This window comes from Typopeltis vanoorti, chromosome 23 (assembly GCF_054136105.1).
Source record: "Typopeltis vanoorti isolate ZY-2024b chromosome 23, IOZ_Tvanoo_1.0, whole genome shotgun sequence".
Classification (NCBI taxonomy): Eukaryota; Metazoa; Arthropoda; class Arachnida; order Uropygi; family Thelyphonidae; genus Typopeltis; species Typopeltis vanoorti.
In genome coordinates, this window is record NC_143571.1 from 63,046,022 (window position 1) to 63,065,576 (window position 19,555).

General features: G+C 38.0%; 1 protein-coding gene across 3 annotated transcripts in view; it reads right to left on the reverse strand.

The window, feature by feature from the left end:
- The window catches only part of LOC150093908 (proprotein convertase subtilisin/kexin type 7-like), a 261,148-nt gene that overhangs the window by 194,750 nt on the left and 46,843 nt on the right, over nucleotides 1–19,555 (reverse strand). For all 3 annotated transcript variants that reach the window (XR_016550296.1, XM_090412667.1, XM_090412668.1), the window contains exon 6: nucleotides 5,942–6,032. Coding sequence is in view for 2 of the 3 variants with exons in the window: in XM_090412667.1 (XP_090268793.1) it covers nucleotides 5,942–6,032 (91 nt within the window). In the remaining variant the exon portion in view is untranslated. The remainder of the gene's footprint in view (nucleotides 1–5,941; nucleotides 6,033–19,555) is intronic.

Genomic DNA, 19,555 nt, shown 5'->3' on the forward strand with positions numbered 1-19,555 from the left:
GGAGAAGTACAAGCTGGATTCAGGCCAAACAGAGGCTGTCAGGATCAGATTTTCACTTTAAGACAAAATAACAAGGATTTGTATTTAAGTTTTGTTGATATGGGAAAAGGCATATGACATGGTGCCAAGAGGAAAGTTCTTCAAAACGCTCTAGTTATATGGGGTAAATGGGACATTACATCAAGCAATACACAGTCTCTATTTAAGGTGTAAGTCAGCAGTTAGAATTGAAGGAAGCACAGGAAGGTGGTTTAATATTAAATCTGGTGTGAGACAAGGACGTACATTATCCCCTCTGTTATTCATTATCTATATGGATTGAAAATAGTTTGATATAAAATCAGGTGTTTCCACCATTATTCATTACCTATTCATTATTATTATCATTATATTATTAATATATTACAATATTAAAGCCTGTGTAGCTCAGAGGAGGTGGCATTTGTACACCCTTGACTGCACGAAGGAAGACTTCATAGTTTCGATCTAGTTGTGACTAGAAGAAATTTTTCTAAATCTTTTTTCAGCCGGTTCCTGAGTTAGTCGATCTCTGGCATGGGCAAGCAGGTTTTCTTCTCCTAGAAACTCTGGTTTTTCGTCCCGCAAACTCAAGAAAATCGACCATAGAACCCACATTATTTCAGACATTAAATAAGAGTGCTAGGGTTAGGGACCATGAGATGGCGGCACTTGTTGAGCCATCTCTCTTCATTACGTGCAGCTTAATTAGTGATAGCCTTCGGCCAGCTATCTCTGATTGCGTACCAGTGGAGATTGAACTGCCCACTCAGTCTCCAAAAATTAGATAGAACTAAAACGACCTCTCCTACCCCTTTTATTTCTTTATACAGGGGGTAGGAGAGGTCGTTTTAGTTAGCTGATTTTTTTTGATTTATTATTATTATCATCATTATATTATTATTATTATCATCTATTTAGGAGTGCTTAAGGGTCAAAGCTGTATAACTGAGAGGAGACCTCCACATAGCCTTTAAAGGAATGTGGAGAACCGACCAGAGCTTCTGACCTAATGTCCAATCCTCACCTTCTCGTGGTGCACCCTGTTGGGTATCTACCTGGATACTGAACGAGGATGGGCTGGCAATTTGGGATTTAGCCGACCAAATTGTATTCTTATTGGCTTAAACCAAGATAGAAATTATGGTACAACATGACAAAATTTCATGCCAGCTGGGGCGTCGCTCGGTTAAACAAGGCCCCCATTGTTTTCCCCAGGGAACAAGGTCGAACAGCGAAAAGTCAGCTACTGGAACAAATCTGAAAATAAACCCCAACTCAACATCACCAGAGTTAAAGATCGGTACTATCAACATAAGAAGACTGAATGGGAAAGAAATGGAGCGAGCTGAGGAATTAGATAAGTACCAGATCGATATAATAGGGATCACAGAAACAAAAAAGACAACAACTGGCGAGATCTTTCTGAACAATAAATACAAAATGTTATATTCAGGAAATGACAATGAAGGAAAAGAAGGAGTAGCCATAGTATTCAACACAAAATATGAGGCTAATCTTCTTGAATGGCAGGTAGTCTCAATCAGTAGAGTGATGTAGACAAATATCAGAATGGGGAATGGACAATGAGATTTATTTGTGCCTAAGGTCCCTCAGAAGGTTCAACTAAGGTAGAAGTGGAGGAATTTCTTGATGCTTTAGAAAAAGCAACTGACACAATGAAAAAAGAAAAGTTGGTCCCTGTTGGGGATCTAAATAGCAGAGTATGAAATGATTATAAGACATACAAAAATATTTTGGGAAAATTTGGAGAAAAGAGCAAAGCCAATAATAATGGCAAATACCTGTTGGATTTCTGCTCAAGACATGGAATGGTTATTACTAACACCATGTTTCAACATAAAAATGTGCACAAATTCACATGCAGAGAAGAGGCAAGGAATAAGAAAAGTCTCATTGACTATGTTATTGTTGATAGTGATGTTTTCTCCCTGGTGCAGGACACCAGAGTGTACAAAGGATTTGAAATTGGAAGCGATCACTATTTAGTCTTGAGCAGGATAAAATTGAATTTCGTGCTGAAAAGAATGACATGTAAGAAAGTTTTAAAGCAAATAAAAGTTGAGCAGCTCTCAGATATGAAGTGTAGACTAAAATATACAAAGATTATTGAAGAAAAAATGAAAGAGTTTGAGAACAGGAACCAAACCTTCAAGATTCAGTGGCAAGCCTGCAAGAAAACTCTGAATGATTCACCCAGAGAGGCATGTAGTGAGGTTGTCTGCAAGGAGAGAAAAATCAGAACTCAATGGTGGACACAGGAAGTTAAAGAGACAGTGAATGAAAAGAAGAAAGCATATTAAAAGTTCCTGGCAAATAAGTCAGCTTGTGCTCTTAGAGAATACAGAGACAAACGTAAGAAAGCCAAACACTGTGTAAAACTAGCTAAACAAAAGTCATGGGAAGACTTTGGTAAGAACATAGAAAATAAATATCAAGAAGGTGGTAAGATATTCTGGAGGTTGTTGAAGAAGCTTAGAAATGGAGGAAAGAGTGCAGTAAAAGGAGTTAGAGATGATAAAGGCTCTACATGAAAACAGGAGAAAAAGATATCCTTGAAGTATGGAGTAATTACTTCGAAAAATTGCTAAATGAAACAAGTAGTGATAGCACAGTGGTAAAAAACACTCAACAGGCATACAGTCAGGAATACATATCCATACTTGAAGTAGAAAATGTGGAAAGGCAGCAGGAGTAGATGATATTCAACCAGAAATGTGGTATAAAATCTTACAGTGGCTGCATTGCATAGTTCAGAAAGCCTGGACAGAGGGACGAATTCCTGATGATTGGAGTAAAGCTCTAATAGTACCCATATATAAAAAGGGAAATAAAACTGAATGTGAGAATTACAGAGGTATTTCCCTACCGAGTGTTCCTGTCAAGATCTATGCAAGCATACTTGAGAAACAGTTGAGAAGAATTGTGGAAGAAATGCTTGGTGAAGAACAAGCTGGATTCAGGCCAAATAGAGGCTGTCAGGATCAGATCTTCACTTTACAACAAATAGTTGAGAAAGCATGGGAATATAACAAAGATCTGTATTTAAGTTTTGTCGATCTGGAAAAGGCATATGACAAAGTGCCAAGAGAGAAGCTATTCAATACACTACAGTTATATGGTGTCAATGGGGCATTATATCAAGCAATACTTAGTCTGTATTTGAGTTGTAAGTCGGCAGTTAGAATTGAAGGAAGTACGGGAAGATGGTTTACTGTTAAATCTGGTGTGAGACAAGGATGTACATTATCCCCTCTGTTATTCATTATCTATATGGATCACGTTTTGAAGTAAAGTGGTATTAAACATGATATCAGAATTGGAGATGTTAATGTCAGCTCTTTGCTTTACACAGACGATGTTATACTTCTAAATAAATCCGCTACAAGTTTGCAAAAGTCTCTAACTAAATTGAATAACTGTTGTAATAGATATGGTTTGAATGTCAGCATTAAAAAAACAAACACAATTCAAATAGGTAGAATTGTTGAAAATGTCAACTGCGTTGTGAATGGGGAACTTGTGGAACAAGTAAAACATTTCAGCTACTTAGGCACGATTTTTAGTGAAGATGGTAAATTAAATATGGAAATAGACACCAGAATCAACAAAGCTGTATGGTAGGCAGTCAATTGAATAAATTCATATGGAATAAGAGAGAAATTAGTCAGAACACTAAATTAGCTGCATACAAGAGTGTTTAAACCAGTTTTAACTTATGGATCTGAGAGCTGGGTCAGAAGTAAAACACTTGACGAAACACTAGAGACCACAGATATGAGAGTCCTGAGAAAGATTAGAGGCTTGAACAGATGACATCAATGGCAATATCATATTAAAAACGAGGATGTTAGGAAAGAACTTGACATTGTCAGCATCCAGGAATGCGTTAGCAGAGGTAATCTCAGGTGGTATGGTCACTTAAACAGAATGGGCGAGGAAAGATTAGCAAAACAAGTGTTCTCTGCCAGGTTGACAGGACAACGAACCAGAGGAAGACCAAGATATAGGCGGATTGACATGGTACAATGTGCCTGAGACGATAGAAATATAAGATCTGATAATAATAATATTGGAGTCTTGACAAGTAACAGACTGATTTGGAGGAAAATTGTAGATAGGAAGTTAGTAATGATGTAAATTTTTCATGTAGTACTATCATATCCTGTACACCCCTTCAGGGTACATGTCAGGAGTTTGATGATGATGATGATTATCTATTTATTATTCATTAACCATGTCACTGTCAATATGGATAAAATACATCTCTCCACTACACTTTGTATCCATCATACATTTCAATGTAATATTAATGGTATTAAAATTTTAATATTCACTTCACATCCATGGTAAACTGGATGTATATATACATCTTGGCTGGTTGGATGGTTAAGAAAAGTGGTAGATATCAAAATTAGTGATGTAAATCTTAGCTCTTTACTTCATGCAAATGTTATACTTCTTAATTAATCCAGCACAAGTCTGCAAGTTTCCATGACTAAATTGACTACCCATTGTAATCAATTTGGTATGAAAATCAGAAATAAAAAGACAAAGACAGAAAAACACCAAGAGGAAGATCAAGATTTAGGCATAATGATACAGTAAAAATTGCCTTTGAAGAGAGAAATATATGATCTGATAATATTAGTCTTGATAGATAACAGATTAATTTGGAGGAAAATTGTTGATAGGAAGTTGATAATGAAGAAACATTTTCCTGTAGTTCTGTCATGTGTGTGTGTGTATATCCTCTACATCCCCTGAGGATACATATGAGGAATGTCATGATGAGGATTGGAATATAAACACTGACTTGAATAAGCCTGTGGTTAACTTACAGGTATCAGAAAGTGGTATACAAGGTGGAGGGGGGGGGGTTATAGAATTAATTGCATAGAAAGCAGAAAGGAAAACTGTACAGAAAGATCATTCCTTGGATAGTAGTCCAAGGACCACTGTTGCTCAATCTTTACATTAATGATACTAGGAAAGACTTGACAGGAGATATCAACTGTTCACTGATGTTGCAAAGATAGGCAAGAATTAGAGCTGCTACTGATGTGCAGGGAATACAAAATGATGAGCAGGAGTAGGTTGGAACTGTTGGCAAATGATGACATCAATTCAATGTTAGTAAGTGAAGCATTATGCACTCTGCCATGAGACTCCCAAACATACATTACATGCTTGGAAAAAAATTGATGAAGCTAGCGATCTTAGAGTTATGGTGGATAGGTAGTTGAAGCTCAAAGATCACATAACAAATATTGCAAATACAACTCAGAGGATAATTAATTGTGATGCTAAAATGAGCACTGATACGTAAGGATTAGGAAGTAATTTTGACTTTTTAAAAGATCTTGATACAATTGCACCTGGAGTAATGAGAGCAGTTTTGTCTCCTTCATTCAGAAGTCAATGAAGTAACATAGAGTGTCAAGAAGCGTTACAAAGAATGATATCAGGATTATGGAATGTACAGTATGTGGATAGATTAAGAGCATATACAACTACAGATGCTAACAAACAGGAAAAATGGGGAGGGCAAAAGTGATAGGATAGAGATGAATACATTTCTGAAAGGATGTTACTGGATATTGGCAAACGGAAGTTTTTGTTATATGGAAGTTAGGAAGAGAACAAAAGGGAGCAAGAGCTAGATTTTTCTCTCTCACAGTAGTGAGTGGATAATGGTGAATACATCTAGTGTGAACAAATTTAAGAAAAGATATGACAGCCTTGTATGAATGGTGTATAATCTCTGTTGATGAGTCCTTGACTCCTTAGGTTTCTCATAATAATAACAACAATCATGCAGAAATATTTCTCCTAGAATAAGCATGCTCATTTATACACTGTCATTTAACTTATGACAAATGGAAATACACTCTTCACTTACCTGCATGAATATATATCATTAATCTTTATCTTCATGTTGAAAGCTGCTGCTTCTAAGCTATCTGTCATTGTTCCATCAAGTGTTCTCACACCTAAGAAAAATCAATTATTTTTCATAATTATTTAATATTTTAAATATATATATATGATATATAATATATATTAACATACAATATATAATTAATATAATCAATTTTAATTAATTAAAATATAAAAATATTAACCTAATATATTTAATATATTATATTTAAGTACAAAGCACTTCTAATTATAACCATATTACAAATATATGTATATAGGCAATACCCCTGGATCATATGACACATTAAGTTCCAGCCCACTGTCAGAGTGAATCACTGCCTTTTTCACTTATAGATGTAATGGTTTAGAAGCAGTCACATATGAGTGTAACGCAATGCAAATAAAGCATTTATTTGTCAGAAATGAAAATAAAAAATTAAGAATAGCTTGACTTAAGGGAACATGCCAACCAGTTTGGTCATCAGTCTGCACCATCAAGTTTTTCTATTTCGACAATTAAATTATTATTATTATGTAACGCCTTCAGGGAGTCCAAAGAACCGAGGGAGGGTATCTACTCCACAAGTTTCCACTACATGGAACTACCTTCATATCTACACCAATGCCATCTACTACCAACCACCACCACTAGTGTTTTCACAGACAATCACAAACATCCATGCCCACAGCGGGATTCGAACCCACAGCCTTTTGGAGAGCGGATACACTAACCACTCGGCTAACCAAGCCAGCTAATTATCACATTTATGAGTAACTGTGATATTAACTAGTGCAGCACTTTGTTGGAAGTTTTTTTTTTTCCCACTTGGTTAGACTATAATAAATTTAGTTTAATCCTTTATCCAAGTGTAAGCAAACAAAGTTTGCGCCTGAAGTATCTTCAGGACTGTGGCAACTCGTGGTAAAGGTGGACCAAGCTCTCATCACTCCTTGTCTTAGTATCTCCCATAATGCAAAGCACATCTCCTTGCAGACATATATAATGCTATGCATTAGGGGAAGGGCAACTACCCAGACCAGTTTCGACCTTTATTGAGATCTCATCAGTGGGAGCCAGACCCAGAGGTAGTGATACCAATATGGAAGCAATGGAGAAGTCTTCTTTACCTATACGAGTTGCCAAAAGGTGTCTCACCTTATTATTAAATTATTCTGGATTTAGAGAAAGATGTTGGAAGACATCTTCCAACATCCAACAGAGTAATTTAATAATAAGGTGAGACACCTTTTGGCAACTTCCACCTTGGTATCACTACCTCTGGGTCTGGCTCCCACTGATGAGACCTCGATAAAGGTCGAAACCAGTCTGGGTAGTGGCCCTTCCCTTAATGCATAGCATTATACATGCCCACAAGGAGATGTGCTTTGCATTATGGGAGATACTAAGACAAGGAGTGATGAGCTTGGTCCACCATTACCACGAGTTGCCTCAGTCCTGAAGATACTATGGGCGCAAACTTTGTTTGCTTACACTTGGATAAAGGATTAAACTAAATTTATTATAGTGTAGCACTTTTTGCTTCACTTATAAACTATCTTTGTTTTTATTTAACTCTAACAGCAGTAGAGCAGCCTCTCTCAGTGTTTGATATACCACTGGCCCTAAATTTACTAATTTTAATCTTAGCACGTAACGTAATAGGTTTATGCATCTTCATTTCACTGGGGCAACAACACTTTTACTCTGAACTTTATCTACCATTATTAACAACAATAAAATAAAATAATAGTTATAAACAGTTCATAATTCATAGTGAAACACCAAAACACAGAAAGTTGTGGTGAGCAACAAGGGCTTAAATAAACTGAGTTTGTAGTACTGTGCATCAGCTGATTCACGGCAGCATCATGTGAGTAAAACCAAACCATTGTACAAGGGCTGTCTGAAATGTTTGGTAAATTTTCAATAGATGGCGACATAATTCGTTCTTTCATATCGATGTCAGCACCTATCATTTTCTTCTTTATGACCCCTGGCAAAATGTGTAGCTCTCGTTTCGCAAACATTGAAAATGACCATGTTTGCATTCTTCCTAAAAATAAAGAAAAACGAGTTTTGTGCAGTGATAAAACACTTTTATTTGAAGAAGTGGACGGCCGAGCAGATCAAAGCGGAGTTAGATGCAGTTCATAGGGATTCTGTACCAGCATTAAAGACTATTTATTTTTGGAAAAATGAGTTTAAACATGGTCGTGAGTCCATCGAAGTTGAAGCGTGCTCTGGATGCCCAACTGAGGTCACTACGAAGGAAATGATTCACAAAATCCATGATATTGTTATGGAAGACCACCGAGTGAAAATGCGTGAGATTGTAGGCATCGCAACTGAATGGGTGTATAATATCCTGCACGAAAACTTGCACATGAAAAAGGCTGTGTGTCCGATGGGTGCCGCGATTGTTGAACGTCGATCAAAACGTATGCAAAAAGACATTTCAAAGCAGTGTTTGGTTAGTTTCTAAATAACTTAGGGAATTGAAACAACGTAGATCCGAATATAAATTAAATTATACTTTAATAGATATTTCTGATATTTCGGCAATGTCACATTGCCATTTTCTAAAGGAACTTACAGAAAGGCAGGTGCACACAGGCAATAACAATACAGTAACTGAGAATGAAGATATGAAGCTATCGTTCTCCTAGAAGTCCTGATGGTGCCCTCTGGTGGGCTAAGAAGGCATTCTTGGCCGTTTGGCTGAAGGTCTGCTGATGTATGCCTCCCAAATTTGGGGCAGTCGCATACAACCAAATTTGTTGAGGTTTGGAGAGTTTCTTAGGGCAGAGGCTGATTCCATAAATAATTTTTCGAATTTATATTTGCTCCGGTGTATTATTGTTGCTTTCTTCCACCGTATTCTGTGGCGAGTATCCAGAGCATGGTCTGCAAGACCAGAATGGCTATACTTGTAAAACCGGATGTAGTCCTTGTGTTCAGAAATTCTGATATTTGCTGTCCTGCCTGTTTGGCCAAAGTACGACAGTTCACAACTGCAAGGGACCTGGTATACACCAGGTAGGTCTAGGGGAAGTGGTTGGTCTTTGGTAGAGCGGATAAGGGATGTCAATTTTCTGTAAGGCCTGTAACAGTAGGTGAGGTCATGTTTTTTTATCATCATCAAATTCCTGCATGTACCCTCAAGGGGTGTACAGGATATGATAGTACTACATGAAAAAAATTACATCATTATTAATTTCCTATCTACAATTTTCCTCCAAATCAGTCTGTTACTTGTCAACACTCCAATATTATCAGATCTTATATTTCTATCGTCTAAAGCACTTTGTACCGTATCAATCCACCTATATCTTGGTCTTCCTCTCGGTCGTTTTCCTGCCAAACTGGCAGAGAACACTTGTTTAGCTAATCTTTCCTCCCCCATTCTGTTTAAGTGACCATACCACCTGAGATTAGCTCTGCTAATGCATTCCTGGATGCTGACAATGTCAAGTTCTTTCCTAATATCCTCGTTTTTAATATGATACTGCCATTGATGGCAGTATCATATTCTGTTCACGCCTATAATCTTTCTCAGGACTCTCATATCTGTGGTCTCTAGTCTTTGGTCAAGTGGTATACTTCTGACCCAGCTCTCAGATCCATAAGTTAAAACTGGTTTGAACACTGTCTTGTATACAGCTAATTTAGTGTTCTGACTAATTTCTCTCTTATTCCATATGAATTTATTCAATTGACTTCCCACCATACCAGCTTTGCTGATTCTATTGTCTATTTCTATATTTAATTTACCATCTTCAGTAAAAATCGTGCCTAAATAGCTGAAATGTTTTACTTGTTCCACAGGTTCTCCATTCACAACACAGTTGACATTTTCAATGATTCTGCCTATTTTCATTCTCATTGTCTTTTTATTGCTGACCTTCATACCATATCTATTACAAGAGCTATTCAATTTAGTCAGAGAATCTTGCAGACTTGTAGCGGATTTATTTAGAAGTATAACATCGTCTGCATAAAGCAAAGAGCTGACATTAACATCTCCAATTTTGATATCATGTTTAATACCACTTTCCTTCATAATGTGATCCATATAGATAATGAATAACAGAGGGGATAATGTACATCCTTGTCTCACACCAGATTTAACATTAAACCATCTTCCTGTACTTCCTTCAATTCTAACTGCTGACTTACAACTCAAATGAAGACTAAGTATTGCTTGATATAATGTCCCATTGACACCACATAACTGCAGCGTATTGAATAGCTTCTCTCTTGGGACCTTGTCATATGCCTTTTCCAGATCGACAAAACTTAAATACAGATCTTTGTTATATTCCCATGCTTTCTCGACTATTTGTCGTAAAGTGAAGATCTGATCCTGACAGCCTCTATTTGGCCTGAATCCAGCTTGTTCTTCACCAAGCTTTTCTTCCACAATTTTTCTCAACCGTTTCTCAAGTATACTTGCATAGATCTTGCCAGGAACACTCAGTAGGGAAATACCTCTGTAATTCTCACATGCAGTCTTATTTCCCTTTTTATATATGGGTACTATGAGAGCTCTACTCCAATCATCGGGAATTCGTCCCTCTGCCCAGGCTTTCTGACCTATGCAGTGCAGCCACTGTAAGACTCTTATACCACCATACTTCAGCATTTCTGGTCGAATATCATCTACTCCTGCTGCCTTTCCACATTTCAGGCCTTTGATAGCTTTTTCTACTTCAAGTATGGATATGTATTCCTGACTGTATGCCTGGTCAGTGTTTTTTACCACTGTGATGGCATCACTGCTTGTTTCATTTAGCAGTTTTTCAATTTCAGTAATTGCTCCATACTTCAAGGATATCTTTTTCTGCAGTTTTCATGTCACCTTTATCATTTCTAACTCCGTTTACAGCACTCTTTCCTCCATTCCTAAGCTTCTTCAACAACCTCCAGAATATTTTGACACCTTCTTGATATTTATTTTCTATATTCTTGCCAAAGTCCTCCTATGACTTTTGTTTAGCTAGTTTTACACAGTGTTTAGCATTCTTGCATTTGTCTCTATATTCTCTAAGAGCACAAGCTGAGTTATTTGACAGGAACTTTTGGTATGCTTTCTTCTTTTGCTTCACTGCCTCTTTAACCTCCTGTGTCCACCAGGGAGTTCTGATTTTTTATCCTTACAAACAACTTCACCACATGCCTCTCTGGCAGAATCAGTCAATGTTTTCTTCAGAGTTTGCCACTGAATCTCCAAGGTTTGATTCCTGTTCTCAAACTCTTTCATTTTTCCTTCAATAATCTTTGTGTGTTTTAGTCTACAGCTCACATCTGAGAGCTGCTCAACTTTTATTCGCTTTAAAACTTTCTTACATGTTATTCTTTTCGTTATGAAATTCAATTTTATCCTGCTCAAGACTAAATAGTGATCACTTCCAATTTCAAATCCTCTGTACACTCTGGTGTCCTGCACCAGGGAGAAAACATCACTATCAACAATAACATAGTCAATGAGACTTTTCTTATTCCTAGCCTCTTCTCTCCATGTGAATTTGTGCACATTTTTATGTTGGAACATGGTGTTAGCAATAACCAGTCCATGTCCTGAGCAGAAATCCAACAGATATTTGCCATTATTATTAGCTTTGCTCTTTTCTCCAAATTTTCCCAAAATATTTTTGTATGTCTCACAATCATTTCCTACTCTGCTATTTAGATCCCTAACAAGGACCAACTTTTCATTTTTCATTGTGTCAGTTTCTTTTTCTAAAGCCTCAAAAAATTCCTCCACTTCTACCTTAGTAGAACCTTCTGTGGGACCATAGGCACAAATAAGTCTCATTGTCCAGTTCCCCATTCTCATATTTGCCCACATTACTCTACTTGAGACTGACTGCCATTCAACAAGATTAGCCTCGTATTTTGTGTTGAATACTATGGCTACTCCTTCTTTTCCTTGATTGTCATTGCCTGAATATAACATTTTGTATTTATTGCTCAGAAAGATCTCACCAGTTTTGGTCTTTTTTGTTTCAGTCACCCCTATTATGTCGATCTGGTACTTATCTAATTCCTCAGCTAGCTCCATTTCTTTGCCATTCAGGCTTCTTACATTGATAGTACCGATCTTTAACTCTGGTGATGTTGAGTTGGGGTTTATTTTCAGATTTGTTCCAGTAGCTGACTTTTCGCTGTTCGCCCTGGTTCCCTGGCGAAAACAACGGGGGGGGGGGGGCTTGTTTAACCAGCGACGCCCCAGCCGGCATGAAATTTTGTCATGTTGTACCATCATTTTTTATTTTGGTTTAACCAATAAGAATACAATTTGGTCGGCTAAATCCCAAATTGCCATCCCATCCTCGTCCGTTCAGTATCCAAGTAGATACCCAACAGGGTGCACCACGAGAAGGTGAGGATTGGACATTAGGTTAGAAGCCCTGGTCGGTTCTCCGCATTCCTTTAAAGGCTATGTGAAGGTCTCCTCTTAGTTATACAGCTTTGACCCTTAAGTATGAAAATCTTTGACCCTTAAGTATGAAAATCTTTGACCCTTAAGTATGAAAATCACCTTCCATTAAATTGAAAAAAAAAAACGATTTTCTTGTGGCTGGTTTTGTGGTTCAGGAGTTTGATTTGTTGTCACCAGTTGTTTCTTTTTGTCTCTTAGGTGAGGGAGGTTTAAAAAACCTAAATGTTGACTGAATCTGTCATTTCCTTAACACCCTTCTAAAGTGATTAATGATGTTGTCATTGAAGATATTGGTGGCTCTAGAAACAACAACTTGATTTGGATGTCACTTGTTAACCAATTCTTGCAATTTGCCCCAGTGCTGCAAGATTTTTTTTTTACATCACTTGCTGGAATTGCTCCCTTTTTTGTTGCTGTCTTCTTCATCCTCTGAAGACATTTTTCCTCCTCATCCCTTTCTTTTCCCTGCTCTCTTCTTAACTCCTGTAGCTCTTCAGTGGTGAGCTCAACATTGTGCTCCTCTATGCCTGCTTCATCAACTTCCAAATGCATGGTCTTGCCCAGGGAGACAACTGTATCTACAATGTCAATTTTGCTATTCAGGTTCTTCCAATGCAGTTCCTCGGACACAGTCGGGCCATAACGTTTTCCAGGCTGATTTTAGAGTTCTCACAGAAATATCTTCCCATGCCTGACTAATAAGACTCAAACAATGAAGAATGTTGAAGCGATTCTTCCAGAATTCCCTGAGGGTTAATTCTGTGTCGGTGATAACTTCAAAACATCTTTGGAAAAGAGCATTGGTATAAAGCTTTTTGATGTTGAAAATAACATATTGATCCATTGGTTGTAGGAGTGGTAAGAACTTAAATTTGATGAAATTAAACTCTTCGTCCAAATCTTCTTCCAACTGTGGTGGATGTGCTAGATCATTGTACATTATAAGAACTTTCTCAGGTAGACCCTTTTCTTGTAGATACCATTCACTGTGGGAGCAAAGGCTTCTGTCATCCACTCACAGAAGAATTGCCTAGTTACCCAGGCTCTGCTGTTACCTCTCCACATAATGCTGAGTTTGTGCCTGTTAACTTTCTGCTTTTTAAAGACTAGGATTTTCAGAGTGGTAAACCAATAGGTTTATCTTCAGGTCACCACTGGCATTGGCACAAAAAAGCAAAGTTAGTCTATCTTTCATTGGCTTATGTCCTGGCAATGCCATTTCCTCCTTAGTGATGAACATTCTCTAATGCATTTTCTTCCAGAAAATGCAGTTTCATTGCAGTTGAAAACTTGTTCCGGGTCTGTAACCTTCTGATGCCACCAGTTTCTGAAATTCCTTCATGAACCTTTCAGCGGCTTCTTTGTCAGCACTAGCACCTTCTCCATGTCTAACAACACTATGGATAACAGTTCTATTCTTGAATTTCTCAAACCATCCTTTGCTAGCTTTAAACTCTTCTTCGTCGATGTCTTTGCTACTGCTAGTGGATGGCAAGTTCTATGCAAGATCTTTGTAAATAGTTTGAGCTTGTAAACAGATCATGTTTTGAGATACACTATCTCCTTTTTTTTTTTTTAGAATTTTGGTAATTTTTTCTGAGGTGCCTCGGATGTAGGGAATGGTGATGGATTTAGAGTAATCTTTTTTGTGGAGGGGGGCTGTGGTTTGTAGGTTTTAATATTTTTTGGATTTTTTTGGGGGGGTGGGGGGGTAGCCATTGGCTGAGAAAGTGTTGAGGATGTGATTTAGTTCAGTGTTAAGGGCTATGTCATTAGAACAGATTAGTTTAGCCCTGTTGTATAGTGTTTTTACCACTCCATATTGTTGTGAGGGGCGGGGGATTGTTGGTGGATGTATCTGCCTGTATGGGTGGGTTTTCTGTAAACTGAGAAAACCAAAGTTCCATCAGACTGGCGGGTGACTAGTGTGTCTAGGAAAGGGAGGCAGTTGTTTTCCTCTTTTTCCAGGGTGAACTTGATTCTGGCGTGTTGGTTGTTTAAGTGTGTAAGGAAGGAGAGGAGCGTTTCAGAGCCATGTGGCCAAATAGCGAACACATCATCAACGTAGCGAAGCCATATGGTTGGTTTTTGTGGGGCAGAGGCTAAGAAAAAATTGGAAACTCGCTGGACCAAATGTGTATACCTCGATGGAGACTATGTTGAGAAATAAAGGTGATTTTTTCCAAAAAAAAAAGTGTTTAACTTATTTTTTTTACGAAACTTTTCAAATAACCCTTGTATGAGCAGATGCAGGATCATAAATGGGTAATGATTATAATTAAAAAAGCATCATATGAGTGGATCATCATAAAGTAAAGTGTCATAAGGTACTTACGACACTTCACTTTATTTTTGTTTTAGTGATGCAAGAACATCTAGGGTCATGCTGCCATCAATACACGTGTAATAAATAAGAGGCATATATAGGTCTAAATTTGTTCTCTATTTGGCCACATTGCTCAGTTACATTAGCTTTTTTTCCTCTCCATCTCAACAAACATCACCCCCACCCAGAATCCAGTTCACTATAGAAAAAGGAAATAATAATAGCCTATATTTTCTAGATACTCTAATCACGTCTACCCAATGGTACCTTTTCTTTCTCAGTTTACAGAAAACCCACTCACACAGAATCAAAACCCTTGTTAATAGAGCCTCCAATTTCTGTTCTACCCAAAATAAACTCAGCTGAACTCTTCTTTATTTGCCAGACTTTCTTGTGCAATGGTTATAATGCCAAAAAGATCAAATTAATTGTTCTTCCCATCTTCTCCCATTCCTCTCAACATGCTGACTATAGTAATGCTATCCTTGTTCCTTATATCTGCCACATCTCGGAAAAAATAGAAAAAAGTACAATTTCTGCACTGAATTCAAACCTCATCTGAAGCTGGCTGTCCTCATCAACTCTCCCAAGGATCCTCTACCCCATCTCTCTGTTCTGGGTGTTTGCAAAGTTTCTTGTTCCTGCAACTTATGTTCAAACTGGGGGATTTGCTAACAATCACCTAGAAGAATATAAGAAATGCATCTTCTGCCATAAGCATGGTCAGTCAGGTCTAGCTGACCATGCCTTGGATACCTTGCACAGAATCAAGTGAAAGAAAAGTATATGCTTCACCACAACTAATACAAATTTGAAATACTTTTTTAAAATCAGCAGCCGATTTAAAAATAGCCAATCTAATGTTAATAAATATGGTTTTCTTAAGTTTCCTTTGGGAAACTTAATTCTTAGGCCTGCCATCCAAAACATAGGGTTAGCCAACAGCCCCCACAGAGGGTGCGGTGCAGGCTAAAACCAATTTAGTCAGTCTGATCTTTTCCACTTATGGTTTTGTGCAATTTTGTATGTGTTTTCACAATTTTAATACTGTTTCCAATGTCTTAGTGATAAGATAAAATATAGGATTTTTGAAAGTTTTTTTTCTTTTTTCACTTGGTTATACTATAAATTAAAGATACCATGAAATTATATTCTTGGCTTAATTCTTTATTATTATTATTATTACCCAACACCCCCATGGAGTCAAAGGCTCATCTAGGAGGTCCTTTTATCATAAACAGAGCTCATCATACTGTGCTTTAAACACACTCAAATTCTCTACAGACACAACACTCTCAAACAAGCCATTCCAATCATTTACAAGTCTGCATGAAAAAAATCTGCTTCTCACTCCCCTACTCACACCCTCTTTATACAGTTTCCAGGGAGAACCTCTGGTTCTCCCTTGATCTCCCACTATTTTCTGTAGAACCTCTCCAGCATTGATCCTATAACAACCCCTTACTAACTTGTAGGTCTCACCAGACTCTGCAAGTTGCTCTTCTCAATCTTTCCTCATACTCGACATTCCAGAGGTTAGAAACTATCTTACTCAGTCGCCTCTGGACCCTTTCCAACATCTCTTCATCCTTCTGAAAACCAGGTGACCAAATCTGGGCACAATAGTCCATGTGTGGCATAATCAAAGCCTTATACAATGGAACAACAATCTCCCTATTTCTACAAGTCAGTGTCCTCCGCATCATTCCCAGAAGCCTTTGTGTTGTCTTCACAATTTTGGCTGTGTCCCCTAAATTTCAGATCCTTATCCACTATCACCCAGAGATCTCTTATTTCCTCCACCTCCAACAATATATCCTCACCAAGCATAAATTCTGCACTCTATTTTGGTTTTCCAAATTTTAAAACCTTACATTTTGCAACATTGAACTCGCATCCCCATTCCCAATCCCTCAATTTATTCAAGTCTTCTTGTAAGGCCACAACATCTTCTCTACTCTTAACGGTTCGTCCCAACTTTGCATCATCTGCAAACAACTGAATATCTCCATCCAAATCTTCACCAATATCATTAATATACAAGTTAAACACTGAGGCACACCACCAGTAACTTTCCTTTTCATGAATATCGCTCCTCCATACACTGGCTCTCTAATAGGTATAAACAAGTTAAAACTTGTTCATACCTATTAGAGAGCCAGTCTCCAATCCAATGCACCAATCTAATATCCAACCCTCCACTCCAGTTTGATTATCAACTTATCATGCAGTAATCTATCAAAATCTTTTGTAAAATCTAAGTATATTACTATGTATCCTTCTCTGTCCATGGAAGCAGTCATCTTATTGTAATAAGTAAGTAGATTACTAAAACATGACCTCCCCTTAATAAATTCATGCTGTCTATGAAAGATAATACCATTGTTGTCAACCCAATTCTGAATCCTAGTTCTCACAAGCTTCTCCACACCTGACACACAGATAGGCCTATAGTTTGATGCCTGCGTTCTATCACCTCCTTTATGAAGTGGCACAATCTTGCCCTCCTTCCACTCCTTAGGAACTTGACCCAGTGCAAGACTTGTATTAAAAAAATATGTCAAGGCCGGCATCAACTCCCTGCACATTCCTTCAGAATATGTGGTGACATATTATCAAGTCCCACAGCCTTATTTACATCTAGTTTGCTCAACTCCCCATACACCTCTTGCTCACTTAGTCAGTCGCTCTTCCCCATCATCAACTGCTCTCAATCTCTCCATGAAGTCACATTCACAACACTGAAAGACCTTTATGAACTGCTCATTAAGAATCTCCACCACACCTTCTGCAACAACTGTCTTTATACCATTTTCTCCAATCAATGTCATCCTTCCATGATCATTCTTTCTTTTGCTAGCCACATATTGAAAGAACTCCTTAGGATTCTTTTTGGCTTCATTAGCTGCTGTTCATACCTCTCTTTAGTTATCCTCAACAACCAAGTCACCCACCTTGCCTGGTCTTTGTAGTCCTCATAGAATTAGTTATTTCCACTTCTCATATGCTGCCTCCATAATGCTCATTTTCTCTGTATCGCATGCTTAATCTCTTTTTTCATTTACTTCACACCTACTAGATAGTTTTTGAAAATCCCCCAAGATGCATTGATCTCTTTTCTGGCTAACTCCTCATTCCATGCTACACCTGCAAGCTGTATCCTGAGCTCTTCATAATCACCCCCCCCCCCCTTATAGTTCCACATATACGCTTTTCTCACAGAGGTCCTCAACACTGCTGGCAACCACCTAGGTAATCACCTCATGGTCACTCTCACCAATTGGTGGGTGATTTGACACTTCATTTATAATTACATCCTCTGATGAGATGACCAAATCCAAGACCCTCAATCGTCGCGTGCCCTCTGTTATATACTGACTGAGGTAGTTATCCCTTAAAAACTCAAGAAACTCATTTTCTCTACTTCCAGTTGCTATCTCATAATTTCAGTCTATTGCTATAATTAAAATCTCCATAATGATCACTTTTTTCTTATTTGCTTGGCTAATTTAATTATACATTTCATAGTCACTATCATCTACATTTCCTTGTCTACAACAACATCCAACCAAGTATTTCATTCCATTCACCTCTATCTCATACCATACTGCCTCAAAACCACTGGCACTATTTCCCTCTTGCATCTCTACTTTGAATGGACAACATAACTCTTTCTCTATCATCAATAGCACTCCCCCTCGCTTTTTACCCCTTCTATCCTCATGAAACACATGGAATTGGTTATTTCCATCTCCTTCCATCTCTATTCCTATCAAGATGTTGTCCTCATCTAACCATGTCTCACTTATTCCAACAATTTTTGGGTGAACAGACTCAATTAGTGTAACCATTTCATCTGCCTTGTTTCTTACACTTCTAGCATTTGTATATAAATACGACAGCTCATTCCTGAATCTACAGCTAGTTCCACTGATAACACTCATTCAATGTGATCTCTCCATGCTCGACTGGGGCCATTTCCCTTTCTGCTTATTCATTTTAGAACCCTCTTCAATTCCAACTATTTCCTCTTGATCCCAGGTCATCCCATTCTTTTCCAGTCTACACATGCTCTCACATCCTCTTGGAGCATCAACCTTTCTCACGCTGTGTACCCCTGTCCACCCTGAACCTCCCCGTTTCCCTGTTCATCTTGCAGACCCATTCTCTCATTTTCCATACTCATGCCACTTACTTCCTCATTCAATCTCTCCTGTCATATTCTACTGCTTTTCCACATCACTCCCCACTTGATCTGATTCATTCTCTACACTCACTTCTCTACCTTCCAGCAACAGTCTCTCCAAGTGACTCAACGCCATAACCACTCAAATGCAGTCCATTGCTCCCATACAGTTCACTTCGTCCTTCAAACTCATTCCACACATTAACAAATTGTACTACCCTCTCCTCACACATTTCAGCCAACATACCATTCATAATCCTTGCTCTACGCCGCATCTCACCACAGTCATACCTAGGCAACACGCTTAGTACCCTTCCTGTCACACTATTCTCATTTATCCGTCTAAGCAGCCTCCTGATATACATTCTGACACGCTCTTTGTCTTCTGTCAAATCATTCGTACCTATTAAAACCATCAACTCCTTTGCTCGTTCCCTCCTCATATCCAATGTCTCAATCACTCTACTACTCATTTTACCACCTGGAAAACATACCTTGCGCATCCTCTAATCCAGCACACCTTTAATAATGCCATACAACGCCACTCGCTCGTCTTTCGTTAACTCTTTCGTACCTACTTGATTTGTTTTAATCATTTTCACCCGAATTTACTTAATTTCACTCTGCATCCATTTAATC